The sequence below is a fragment of the Camelina sativa genome, chromosome 5, assembly GCF_000633955.1.
Source record: "Camelina sativa cultivar DH55 chromosome 5, Cs, whole genome shotgun sequence".
Taxonomy (NCBI): Eukaryota; Viridiplantae; Streptophyta; class Magnoliopsida; order Brassicales; family Brassicaceae; genus Camelina; species Camelina sativa.
The window spans coordinates 29506984-29521521 of record NC_025689.1 but is presented as its reverse complement, the minus strand read 5'-3'; the positions used below and the strand labels follow the sequence as shown (position 1 = coordinate 29521521).

Below are 14538 nucleotides of genomic sequence, written 5' to 3'. Positions count from 1 at the left end.
TACTAAAAAGTTGTCCACCATACGAATAGTAGACAAATGAAAATACCAATAAGTTGTCCATCACAGGTTTGGTAGACTAATTAGAGTCATAATAATTTGTCCACCATACGAATAGTAGACAAATTATAGTCATAATAAGTTGTCCATCACAAGATTGGTGGTATAATAAGAGTCATAATAAATTGTCCACCAGATACTAACATTACCAAATAACACACATCTGTGTAGAATGTAACATTACCAACAGTAACATTACCAAAAAACACCCTAAAATACATTCTAATTCACCCTATCAAACCATCAACTAAACCCTATCAAATTAAAGTGGAGCATGTCGTCCTGTTGTGACCGACTATGAAACATCGTCCACACTTGCTAATTTTCTTCTGCTTCCCTTTCTGCTTTCCCTGCCATGGGAAAATAACATGTCAACTGTCTATATTGAAAATTTAAACACCAAATTTAAACGCCAACATGTAAGTCCTAGCATCTTAAGTGGTGTACTTCGCCCTAAGATGGGATCCTTCTTTTACGTGGTCTACCACCAGCTCGCTTTGTGTTTGGTGGGTTCACATCAACCTCTGTACATGTTTCTAGGATGTCAGTGTCTTTCTCATTTGGGACTGGCATGATTATACCCTTGTACTTACTCAACCAAGGACCAACAAAGTAACTAGCATTGACCAGTGAGTACTTATCTACTCCCTGCACTTGTGAGGCTGCCAAAGCGTGGCAACAGGGGATCTTGAGGATGTCAAACACCCTGCACGTACATGTTTTATTCTCCAAATCGACAGTGAATGTACACCCAATTCCATCGTTAACTTGGTATATCCATTCACTGGCAGAAAAGACAGCACAATCCACCGATTCTTCTAAGTGGTCTATCAACATGTCCTCTATTTCTGGTGTACATTTGGTTTTCGTTTGACAAGCTTTTGTCCTCCTACAGTGAAACCACTGCATCAACATAGCCCTAATAAATTCTACCATCGACACGATAGGATAATCCACCGCCCTAACCATTGCTGCCTTTAGGGACTCAGAGATGTTGCTACTCATTACATTGTACCGATTACCAGAGAAGTGTGATAGTGTCCAATGCAATAGACCAATGTCTCTAAGATAAGCCGCACAAGCTGACTTGCGATCCTCTCTTTCTTTCCACCAGTACTCGAAATCACCGATTGTGTAGGCTCTCGCAGCTTTTGAACCCATCTTAGCAAGACCACCACAGTGGAATTTATGCTTCACATTCCTAAATAGGTGGGCTGAACTTGCGACATGGTGCGCCAGTGGATATACCTTGCCGAGTGCTGAGTAAATGGATGCATGCCTGTCTGACACAAAAACCAAATCTTCTTCATCGGGGAAAAATTTTTGTAAATGTTTAAAAAACCATACCCAACCACTGTCATTCTCTACTTCGACTACTCCAAAAGCGAGTGGGAATATCTGCATATTCCCATCTTGGCCACTGGCCGCAACAAGACATCCTTTGTATTTACCTTTCATAGTTGTACCATCGATTACAATAACTTTTGTCAAATACTGAAACCCACTGATGGAGGCACCAAACGCAAAAAATAAGTATTTAAACTTAGTATTCCCTTTTTTATCAACTGATGTCTTAATATCGTGGATCGTCCCTGGATTCGTCGACTCTACCAAATGCAGATACGTTGCCAAAAAACGATAACCTTCTTCTTCGTTACCTCGGGCAGCATTCATGGCCAATTCCTTTGTGTTCCATGCTTTCATATAGGAAATTGTTACCTTTTGCTCTGCCAGCACCATCTCAGGTAGATCACACGCTCGTGGACCTCTCTTCCCGTTTGCAAATTTTGCTTGTATTAATTCAGACAAAATCCTTGCTGTCGCTTTATCCCCATATTTCCACATCCAAAGAATTCGGGTGGTTGGTTGCATATACTCGCCACCCGCAGTTCTTGTCCACGCATGATGCAATAACTCTACCTTTGTCAGACTTCCCAATTCTGAATTTAAATATCCTTTTCATGGCATACACACACAGCGCTTGTCGTAGAGCTCCCTTGCTCTCAAATACTCGACCTATATAAAGTGAATCTTCAGCTTTTTTTAGGTCCATGTTTCTCTCATGTCTTGGCGCGCCTTTGACATTATCATGAAAAGGTGGTGCATCTTCCAACAGCAAGGGGTCATCAACGTTAAGAATTGCAGATCTAGCTCTATGAAACTCCTCATCCCCAATGCTAACCTGCCTTGCAAGAGTTCTTGGTTGTTCTTCCTCGTCGGGATCATTGATCACACCCTGCCCAAACACATCTAATTCATCACCCATTCTCATTGGCGACTCCCCTTCGTGACGCATAACACCATCAACTGTGTCTGCCATTAAGTAAGGATCCCAGTCAATAGGATAATCGTTGTTAATTCTGTCACTCCACTCGTCGAAATTGTAATCAGGCTCATCCTCAAAAACGGAAACAGAACCCTCTGCATCCCTAATATCTTCATCAGTGTTAAATGTATTCAACGCCAAAACTTCCACTTCAACAAGGCTGTCTTCCGTTGACAACTCGGCTTCTGATGCTTGTGGCCCAGGAGTATATGCCCCGCTTATGACAATATTACTCAGAATTGGAGAACGGTTGTCCACTGAACCCTAAGAACAAACATTACTATCACTCGTTCGCCTGTTTGGACAATCCCTGATTTGTCCACCATCATTCTCTATTGTAGTCCGCGTAGAAGAGAACAATGTAGACATATAGTCGTCCATCATAGCAGACTCACTTTGTTGTTCTTTATGTTGCGATGCCTACCCTTGTTCCCCATTAACAACACCATCAACTCTTACGCCTTTGTTTTCTCCTTTGTCCTCTGCTTCTAATCCCTCCACATACGCCAAGAGGACATCATCTGAGAGGGGTTCTTCTTCGACCCGCACCCAACAGCCTCCCCAACTTCCTTAACTCTAATGTACAACCTCATCCCAAGAAATTGATTTACTCTCCTTTTCAACAGCGCCAACTCCCCATCGTTGCTGACTAAAAAAGGGGGCATTTTCCCATTACTTAAGGGCGCCGTCTCACCTGAATCACAGAAGGTCATAACCACGCTACACTCGGAAGTTAAACGAAAAACGGTTTTTATGGCTGTTTCAAATTCACGGTAACTTGTGTCCTTTCCATATGTGACACATCTTCCCATTTCTCCGTGAGCAGGAATGAATTTCCATTCTCCGTTTTCACAACATACCCATTCGCCGCGAAGGGCACATAGGGTTTCTTCCATTTCTTCCTTAAACCCTAGTTCCTGACAAACGAAATCACAAAAACAAAAATTTAAAATTACACACTTATATACTCACGAAATTAAATGACAGAAACTTCTTCACATCCCCAACCACCGGCATTAATGGCGGACGACTATACTTTCTATGTCTGCATTTGGTGGACAAGAACTAGAAATTCTCCACAGAATTTTTTGTCCACCACAACAATACAAATACTCAGGATCGTCGTTTCCTTAAATCTCCTCCGCCTCGTTTCCAAAAACAAAAACAAAAAAAATCAGATACCGTAGAAAATTATTAGAGAGCTGTATGCTCTGCAAATTATACAACAAAATCCCCATTATCCAAACCTTTAGCAATAAATACACGTCTTGTCAGTCGCTAATAAAGCACTCAGCAACAGCTAACCAATTACAAAGTAATACGTGGCATTTCGTCCCGCCAATTTTAAGGTTATAGTAGTAAATGGAGAATCTAAAAGTCTTTCTCCGCCAATTTAATTGTATAAAATTGTCGTCTACTACTGGCAGACAAGTTCTACATTAAGGATGGACAATTTCAATATTTTATGTTTCATGGACAACTTATGTTAAGTTAAGAACATTACTTACAGTCCACCAATTTGTGGTCGTCCATAATTATTATCGTCCATGAAATGTATACATTGTCTACGAAAATGTCGAAAATGTATCGTCAACCACGCAGCGCGTCAAGTCAAACGCCACAAAAACTATTCACAAACCCTTCCCTTTCCAAGTGCCACCATCGAACTAACGTAATTCAGGAGGCATAGGAGTAAAATGCTACACTGCCATAATTTATGAATATGGTATATTGCAAAAGTTTTTAACAATGGACATATTTGGTAAGAAATTAAAAAAATATGGCAAAATTGTCAAAAATCCCATATAAAAATGTAAAAAACAAACTGATTAAGTTTATTATCATAAATTTTCAGCATCCTTTTGATTTATTCTTGGATATTAGTACGGAGAGCATCTCCTTTAGAGACGAATGGGCATATATCCTAGTTTAACCTATGATTTATTTTATTAATTTGATGCCCCTACGATTACGTAGTTTTCTCACGCAATACCTATGTGATTAGTTCAATTTCAAAACAATAATAGTATAACTTTTAAAAATAAAATAATATATTATTTATTGTAGTCTTGTACTTACGTATTAGGACCACTGTAATAATAATAATCACTGATAATTCAGTATTAGCTTCTCTATTTAAAAACACATGTAGTAGGTTAGTTCACTGAATATGAAAATGCTTTCTAAAATGTAGCTTATTATTCCTTGTGTTTCAAAACAAGCACAAACGGATGTGATAGGCTAATAGCATTTTCTAGTAATGTTCTTGCTTCAATACGCATATTATTGTAGTTCAATTCAAGAGGTTATCAATTATATATTGTTTATAGTGACTATACTATAATAATAAGCACTAGGTGTTAAGTGCATGCATGGCCTATATATATAGACGACACACCCAAAGTATAGAAAGTAAAAACACAAACTCATAATGGAGAAAGCGGAGATTGTTCTTAACTCACTTCCTATGAGTGGTGGAGATGGTCCGAACAGCTACTCTAAGAATTCTCATTTGCAGGTCTATTTTCAATTTTTTTTTTTTTTTGGTTTCTTATCTTTTAATTTTTTCTTTTCATCTTTACATTTCATATTCCTTTATAACAACTTCGCATTTTTAATATGGTTTGTTACATTTGATCCAACAAATTGGTATGTAAGATGAGTTGTTAGATAAAATATATTTTCGTTAACTATTTTAACGATGTAATAAGTTAACTATTTGGTTATCTATTTTACTCATCTAGACATGGTATTAAGTACAAGATAGTTTAAGAATATCATCATCAGTCGATTTTTAAATAGACGTTGGCTGGCTATTCGGATCAATTGGAAGCCCATGACTTCAGAGGACGAACATAATTTGACTTTATTATCATGATCTCTTACATGATGTTTTGTTTAATCAAATTTTGGTTCCTTATTTTATTTAAGAAACTCCAACAACGATATTAAAATGTTCAGAACTCATCAAGCCACACAAAAATACACCGAGGCACAGAAGCTAAATCATAAACTTAAATCTAGAAGGCACAGAATGCATTACTGTATTTCAATTTTACTAAATCTAGGTTTGAGTATAACAAAATGTTTTTTTAAGCATTATTTTTATTTATTTTGCACGATGGTGTGTGTTATTGGTTTTTGGATCTCATCTCATTTAGATTCAGTGCAGCGAAATTTTGTATTTCATTATTTCAGTCTCTTTAATAATTTTCAATAGGAGTAGCACATCTTTAAATACGATATTTAAGCATAAAATTATCATAATCTTTGAAATCCTTTTGGTGTGGACAGAGAAAAACAACAAGTTTGTTGAAAGAGACAATAGACAAACTGATAGTAGAGAAACTCGATGCAAAAACCCTAATCTCTGGCTCCAACACGTTCCGAATAGCCGATCTTGGTTGTGCAACTGGACCAAACACATTCTTTTTCGTTGACAACATCATCAGATCCGTTGAAACAAACTTACGACAATCAAACTCCTCAAAACCAGAGTTTCTTGTCTACTTCAACGACCTCCCTGAAAACGACTTCAACACTCTCTTCACTTCTCTCCCTCAAGACCGGAGTTACTTCGCGGTCGGGGTCCCGGGTTCGTTCTACGGCCGTATTCTTCCTCAATCTTCCGTCCATATCGTAGTGACGGTTGGGGCCACCCACTGGCTTTCGAGTGTTCCAAAGGAAGTGGTGGACAAAAGCTCCAAAGCGTGGAATAAAGGGAAGGTTCACTACTCAAATGCGGCGAATGAAGTGGTGAAGGCTTATGAAAGGCAGTTTAGTCGGGACATGGGGAATTTTCTAGAAGCTAGGGCTAAAGAACTAGTGAGTGGTGGTCTTTTGGTTGTTGGAATGTGTGGGATTCCTAGAGGAATGCCTTTCTCCAATCTTGCCGATAGTATCATGTATACGTCCATGGCTGAAGTTCTCATTCAAATGCAATCCCAGGTAATGTAAAAGAAACAATGTCTCATAACTAAGCTATGCCGTATATATCTCTCTTGTTTAATTATTTTTATTTATGTGTTTGTTGAGTGTGGTGAAATTGGCATGTAGGATTTGATCACGGAAGAGCAAGTCGATACCTTCAACATACCTATCTACTCGGCATCGCCTGAGGAGGTAACATTCTTGGTTGAGAAAAATAGATGCTTCACAGTGGAATTTATGGAGCTGATGAACCCTGCAGCCTGGCTCAAACGGGCAGTGAGCGTGGAGGATGTGAGGCAATGGATGATTTGCATAAAGGCCACAATGTTGACCATTTTGGTGACCATATCCTTGATGATTTTTTCGACCGTCTCACTGAAAAACTTGTTGGACTTACTGAGAAGATTGAATCTAGCTACCGTTAGAGAGTTGTAAGTGTTGTCGGTCTACCTTATTTAGATTCAAACTCTATGTTATGTTTGTATAAGTTTTATAAATGCCAACAAAATAATGAGTGGTTCATGACAAGAAAAATGTGTAGGTGTGGTCCAAAATATATTTATAAATGAGTACATTATATCAGTATGAGTAGTCTTACTGATAGTAAATTTGTTTTTTTTTAATTATTTATATATATATATATATATAAGGATAATAATTATGCATCATATATATTTGATTAATGGCTGAGAGTGAAGAGATAAATGGTTACTGTGTAAAATAAAAGGACAATTGTTGCTTCAAAAAGTAAAAGCATCTGTTCACCTTACAAATAATAACAAATGCAAGTGTGCTGGTTAAATTTCTATTAAATCACAATGTTGCACCAATTATTTAGTGAAAACATATATTTATTTTTATCTGAATCATATGTAACTAAAAACATGTGAATGCCACACATTAGACTATCACTACAAGAAAAATGAGCTTTGGTAGCACACGGATAATGCTACTAAAGGGCTTTCGTAGCGCATTTGAAAACGCTGTATAATGAGGAGCTATAGTAGACCCCCCCCTACCATAGCCGTTTTTACGCGTTATGGTAGATTGGCCTATTATAGCGGTAACATTCCGCTATTTCTTATTATTAACTAGCGCTTCCTTTGTGCTATTATCTTTGTTTTTATAGCTAACATTTCGTGTTGTGTAACTTGTAATGATAACACATTATATGTGCTGGTGGATATTGTTTCCTGACATTATGGTTCTCAAATTCTACACTATAGTAGCACAAGATACTTGCTATAGGAAAGTGTTATATAGCGGTTTCCTTTTGCTATTGTGTAGATTTTACTAGCAACTATATATTGCTATACCATCGTTTACAATAGCATTTATAATATGCGGTTTAATAATTTAATCCAGCATTTTTCTCGTGCTATAAATATAAGATTTCTTGCCTTTTATTTTGTACTGTGATATTTATCATGTCAGCTAGTCTGAGAAAATTGTGTTTATATTGAATAATAATTTATCATTTACTAATAATTATTTATATATATTTATATATATATATTGAGTTGCATAATCATTTGTTATTTGAAACATTGAATTGCTTAATTTATGGAAGACAATGACTCATCAAATCATATTACATAAAGTTAACTTTCCAAAATGTAAACATCACATGAACTAAAAAAACATGAACTCGCTCTTAGAGTGGTCTACCATGCCATTATTATTCAAAGAGTCTTGTGGTTTGAGGACTCTCCTTTTTCTACTTTTGGGCGTTTATTACCAGTGTTGTTGCGTGTATCCTGTTGCATTTTTTTCCAAACATTCTTGTACAGTGGATCAATGTCTTCTTCCTCTAGTTCGATGCGTATCAAGTAGCCTAGGTGAGCACATGACCTTCTAAACTCTAGCCTTGTTATCTCCTACAGTTCATCATCCGCATCAGTTTGTTGATCAATGTCTTCATCAATGTTGATTGCGTGTTGTTGTGGCTGTTGTCTGATTTTTGGTACAACGTTCTTAGCGGGGAGGCCACATATGAGTCCTTTACCTTCCATTTCTGCAGAACCAAATATGATATTGTTAAGATATGTTTATTTTTAACCACAACAATCAAAAGAAACAATATAATTCTAGATCCGAAACCTGAAAATAAAAGAAAACAATATAATTCTAGATCCGAAACCACATAAAAGAAATGTTGTAGAACCTGTTATATCTAGATCCGAAACCTGAAAATGAATAGATCTATCAACAAGAATCTGCAAAACTACACAATAGACATATCTAAAGGCAGATCTATTTCATCAAACATATCTAAAGGCAGATCCAAAAACTATTAAGATTCAATTAGCCATCTCTGACAGAGGATTCGAGAAAGCAAAATTGCGAGAGGAAAAAAACATAGAATATGGGGATTCGAGAAACAAGCAATAGAAAGAGAGGATAAAACCTTTAGATTCGGCGATGATTTTATGTTGTGTTTGTCGATGGTGAAAGAGATGATATGAGTTCCTCTTTAGATTCAATCTGTGTTTTTTTTTGGTGTTTGGCGATGGTGAAAGAAGCTTCGAGATTGAGTTTATTGGGCATCCTTCGAGAAAAGTAGATATTGAGATGATTAAAAATTATTAAGAATAGCTGATTGTTGGCCGTTAGATGTATTCTAATCAACGGTAGATATCAATAATTTGGTGATCCACACCTTTATCAATTAGCCAATGAGATAATTGTTACACGATTTATATGTTATTAGTATAGTATTTTGTTATTTTTTTTTTATTAATTTAGGAATATGGTGTAACAATTAATTTAAAATTAATGTTTCATATGGTAAAGCTTGTCTTATTTAAAATTTAAAATTATATTTTGACATTGTTAGTTTGTGTAGAATGCTTTCAAGAAGGAGATTTAAGGTATAGTGTTTTAGGGTATAGGGTTTGGGGTTTATGGCTTATATTACTATATGATATAAAGATTTATTTATAATGGTAACTAATATTAATAATTCATAATTATGTACAAATATACATAAAATTATATATTAACATTGTTAATTTCATGTTTCATATATTGGTGTATAATGCTTTCAACTAAGAGATTTAGGGTATAGGGTTTGGGGTTTATATCTTATATTACTATATGATTTAAAGATTTATTTATAATGCTAACTAATGTTAATAATTCATATTTATGTACAAATATACATAAAATTATATTTTAACATTGTTAATTTCATGTTTCATATATTGGTGTATAATGCTTTCAACTAAGAGATTTAGGGTATAGGGTTTGAGGTTTATATCTTATATATACATGATATAAAGTTTTCGTTTTATTGTTAATTTATATTAATAATTAATAATTGTGTCATCAATATTTATTTGTTGTTAATTTTTATATAAGTTTTTTAATTTTTTCAAAACTATTTCGTTTATTTATCTATTGATGTTAATATAACTAACGTCTATACATAATGGGTGTTTTTAACAGCCTAAATGGCTTTCTATCTTTCTAAATATTTCGAAAACTTGTAAGAAAGAAACATTAAATAACTTGTCCCATTAAGTTAATATCTGAAACATATAAATTATTGTTCAACTTTATAATCCAAAAATAAAAACAAAAGGGACAAAGACCAGTGTATGAGACAAAAGAACAGAAAGTACTCATGTCTTTCAACTACAAAACACGTTCCCCAATCTGAAACATCACCACTCCTTATTAATTAATTCATTTCTGTTGAAAACCAAAAAAAAAAATTGGTCAATAGTTGTTATTGTCATCATATTTTGCACACATGTAAAATTAAAACATATACCCACCATTACAATTTTATCTTCTGGCCAGGCAAGACAAGATCCATGTGCATCTTCCATATATTCGATTTCAGGAGTTTGCCTCCAAACTGCAGCATCTTTAACAATCACAATATCCACCCATACTCGACAAGCATTAGGCCCCAACTTAACGTGATGTACCTGTTGGTCAGGATTATTAGACGACCAACATCCTTCAGCGACAACACGATTCCCTCCGGATATATCCATCAACTTGCATTTTTGATTTTCTTTGAATGCAAGACGCTATAAGAACAAGGAACAAAAAATATATACAGAAATCAACCTCAAGCAAAAACAAATAAAACCAGATCCGCAATTATGTCTTAAGTTATTAAAAGCATGTACCTTTGATTTGTGACGAGGAGATGCCTCTGTCAGAGGTGGCTTCAAGAACAACAAACCAAAAATAATTTCAGAAAGGAGCAACCACCGAAAAATAAATCCATACAACAAGAACAATCACAACCAATTATGTACCTCTGATGGTTTTGTTTTGAATAAAGGTTTCTTCAAAGGAGCTTTTGGAGTTTCTGGAGACTTGTCCTTCTGGTAACTTGGACTTGCTGAGTTAGTCGAAGATACAGGAAGATTAGGAGATTTAGCAATTCTAGTGGACATCTCATTAGGAGATCTTATGCTTACTCCCTTAGATGTAGATTTCTGAAGAACAGGGGATTCATTCGATGTCTCAATCACAACTCTATTTACAGGCCATGATATAAAACAGTTCAAAGAATCCTGCAAAGTTCTCATCTCGGCTGTTGGCCTCCATAGCCATGCACTTGTGTTTAAAACCGAATCTACATAAACATTGAATGCATTTGGACCAATTGGAAGTCCATTTACCAACGCTTTTGGTTCTCGGCTCAGCCATCTGCCTTCAGCTACAACTTCATCGTTCTTACCCAAAGCCTTGAGTTTGCATCTGTTTTTTGAACTTGTGATAGGACTCTGTAGAACAAAGGTACAAAACAGTAAGAAGGTTTATCTCAGGAAGTGTAATCTACATACAAAAACAATTAAAAGAAGATACTAAACCTTAGGTGCAATGTCTTCTGCAATGCCACCTTCACCTTGAACAATACATAAATCGGCATCCCATGCAATCATTTCTCCAACGACATCCTCAATAGTAGACATCTCAGGTATAGGTCTCCATAGTGGAGCTTCTGGCTTTGTAGCAGATTCAATGTAAACCTTAACTGCATTAGGCCCTAAAGGTATCCCATGTACCAATTCATCAGATTCATAAGAAACAATGCGGCCCTCTGCAACATTATCATCGGATGTCCAGTCAACCAAATTACACTTGGGGAGTGTTCTCGTATTTACACTCTTATGTATAGAGTTTTCACCAACATCACCCTCTTGTCTCTACAATTCCAGAAACATATCAACATACAGTAAAACTATTGTATGAATAAACAATTTGTATATAGTATACTAACCTGATCATAAAGTTTTTCAATAATTTGCTCTAAATCCTGAATTCGATTCTTCATTTGAACCTGATTTGCTTCCATTGCAGCCATAGAGCTGTTGTTGACTTGGAAACAAGAAAGTTTGGTCAAGCTCATGCCTCTGCCCATTGCCTGCAGTCTTCCTGGATTATCAGGTCCCAAAATTTGACTCAGTATATCCTCCTTTGGATTTGTTGTAGCTGAATCCTGAGTACCTTCAATACATATTTCCGCTGCCTTTCTCTGCAAATAAATACCAAAGTAATATACAGCAAATATCTAAAAGATTTCAATCTACCTCTGATTGCAACCGGAAGAAGTTGTTGCATCAACACATGATAATCATGTGATTTAAGACCCTTAACCGTACAATCTTCTATCTTAACACATCTAGAAATATTTGAGCAGTAGCCATCTGGTCCTCTGAAGTCAGACAATCGCTTACAAAATACTTTCTTCTCTGTTTTGGACAGAGACCAAGGACCTGGAGGAAGGTAGGTTCTTTTCCCACGTGCTTGGGGATGTAAATCCTTTCTAATACCAAGCAGTTGCATATCTTTTCGAGCATTAACACCATCCTTTGATTTCGCTGAATGCAGCATTGTAGAGACAAGACTGGCGGCAACATTTCTCTCAACGTGCATCACATCTAGGTTATGCCTAACCGGCATTTCCTACACAATGTATTGACAGATAATACAAAGAATGTTATATACATTTATTTTTTAAGATATAGCAAATCTAAATATTAGTAGAATAACAAACCTAACATATAAATCATACCTTCCAATACTCTAACTTGAAGAAGATTGACCGCTTTTTCCATCTGGATAGCTCCTCTTCATCTACTTGTTCTTCCTCTTCTTCTGATTCACTGGATTCATCATCAGTATCAGAGGCTGAACCAACACGATCTTGCATCTTCCTCTTTCTTCCATTTACTATTACATTCCCAAAGTCATTTTTGTAATTTTTTAGTATTTGATAAATGTTATGACCAGTCAGAATCCTACCTTTTCTACCAAGCTCAGCTCTACCATCAAACCAGGTTTTCTTTCGTCTATAAACATGGTTCGGTGACAGAGACTTCCGGTGACACATATACACGTGCTTTCTACAATTACTCAACCACAAACTATCTGTGTGCTTCCCGCAAACCGGACAACCCATTATGCCTTTAACTTTGCAGCCTGCTAGATTTCCATATGCCGGAAAATCCTGAATGGTCCACAAAAGCATTGCTCTTAAAGTGAATGTAGTGCGACTGAATGCACCATACGTTACATCTCCCTTCTCCCACAGATGGTTTAGATCCTCTATAAGAGGTTCTAAATATACATCTATATTGTTTCCAGGTTGAGTTGGTCCAGGAATCAGCAATGTCAACATGATGTTCTCCTCTTTCATACACTTGTCAGGTGGCATGTTGTAATTGACTAGCAAAACAGGCCATGCACTATAGTTAACATTTTTCATGTCGAAAGGATTAAACCCATCTGTGGAAAGTCCAAGCCTAATGTTCCTTTCTTCTGCAGCAAATGACGGATACTTTTCATTCAATTGATCCCACGTCACAGAATCTACCGGATGACGCATTTTTCCATCTGTGCTCTTATTATTGAAATGCCACCGTAAGTCTTTCGCCGTGTCCTCTGACCTGAACATCCTCTTGAGACGTGGAATTATCGGAAAGTACCTAAGTACTTTCTATGGAGTCCCTTTCTTCACCTCACCAGTTCGCTTGTTAATCTTCCATCGCGAAGATTTGCATTTAGGACAACTGTCGAGCTCCTCATACTGATTTCTAAACAGACAACAGTCATTCACACAAGCGTGTATCTTCTCATAACCCATATCAAAAGATTTGAAGAATTTCTTCACCTCATACAAGGACGTGTGCAATACATTATCCTTGGGTAGCATCTGTTTTAAAGTCTCAAGTAGACTATCAAAACTTTTGTCAGACCAACCGCTCTGAGTCTTTAACCGAAAGAGTGAAACAATCGCAGATAGCTTGTTGTAGTTTGTGCAACCTGGATACAGTGGTGCTTCTGCATCAGCTAGCTTGGCTAAGAACTCATCTTCTACCTTATCATCCCCTTCATCAACATCAATTAAATCACCATGACTAACAAGCTCTTCATCCATAAACTCGGCAGCTTTGAACAAACCTAATATCTCTTCGTTCCACTGGCTTGTGTTCTTTCTACACTCAGTCCCTGATTTCACTTCTCCATGATGAAACCAGTCATCCCTCGACTTGTAACTCCAATCCATTCCTCTTGTTACAAGATGATCAACAACATCAGCGGCTGAGTGGCGATATACGTTGCGACAGTCAATACACGGGCACATAATAATTGAATTGTCTCCTAAACCTGCAGCCACAGACTTCACAAAATCCCAAGCACCTTTCTCATAACCAGGATCCATTCTGCAATGAAGATAAAAGAAAAACGAATTACAAACTTTTAAAAAAACTTAAACATAACAACTAAACCAATAAACTCAACTATACAAAACGTTTTCACATACCTGTTAAGATGAACCCATGTCTTGTCCATAACCATTATATGTCCTTACCCATAAAGAAAAAAAAAACAAAAAGATAAGAATAACACAAACACCAAACAAATACCAAACAAACACTAGACAAACACACCAAACAAACATATTCACACATTCAGCAACAATTTATTAAAATGAAATATCAAACAACCAATTCGTTCAACTCTTAAACAATTTATCAAAACGAAGTATCAGTTTCATTGAGAGAACTAGCCTCTGTGTTCCGATGCAAGCAGGCAGAAGATCCAGCTGATGAGATGTGATTACCTGACAAAATTCAAATCTGTCAAAATTAAAATCAGAGTAAAGAACTATAATACATTTATTGAATGCCTTATACCTTTCAGGTGGATGAGATCAGCTGAATTCGAATCTACTGAGATCGGAGAGAGACAGAGGC

General features: G+C 36.3%; 1 protein-coding gene, 1 long non-coding RNA gene and 1 pseudogene across 2 annotated transcripts; 1 reads left to right on the top strand and 2 right to left on the bottom strand.

Annotated features, from left to right (window-relative positions):
• Positions 511-1797, bottom strand: LOC104789691. Its single transcript, XM_010515348.1, has one exon. The coding sequence runs from the start codon at positions 1795-1797 to the stop codon at positions 511-513; it is 1287 nt and encodes a 428-aa protein (XP_010513650.1).
• Positions 4815-7463, top strand: LOC104789690 (annotated as a pseudogene).
• Positions 7889-8847, bottom strand: LOC109132979. The gene is made up of 2 exons (XR_002037880.1): positions 8721-8847; positions 7889-8327 (listed from the first exon to the last, which is right to left on the bottom strand). It is a non-coding gene; the product is annotated as an uncharacterized LOC109132979 (long non-coding RNA).

Bases quoted from the DNA above. Each gene is read 5' to 3' on its own strand.
- LOC104789691 (XM_010515348.1), bottom strand. From the start codon at position 1,797: ATGGTGCTGGCAGAGCAAAAGGTAACAATTTCCTATATGAAAGCATGG.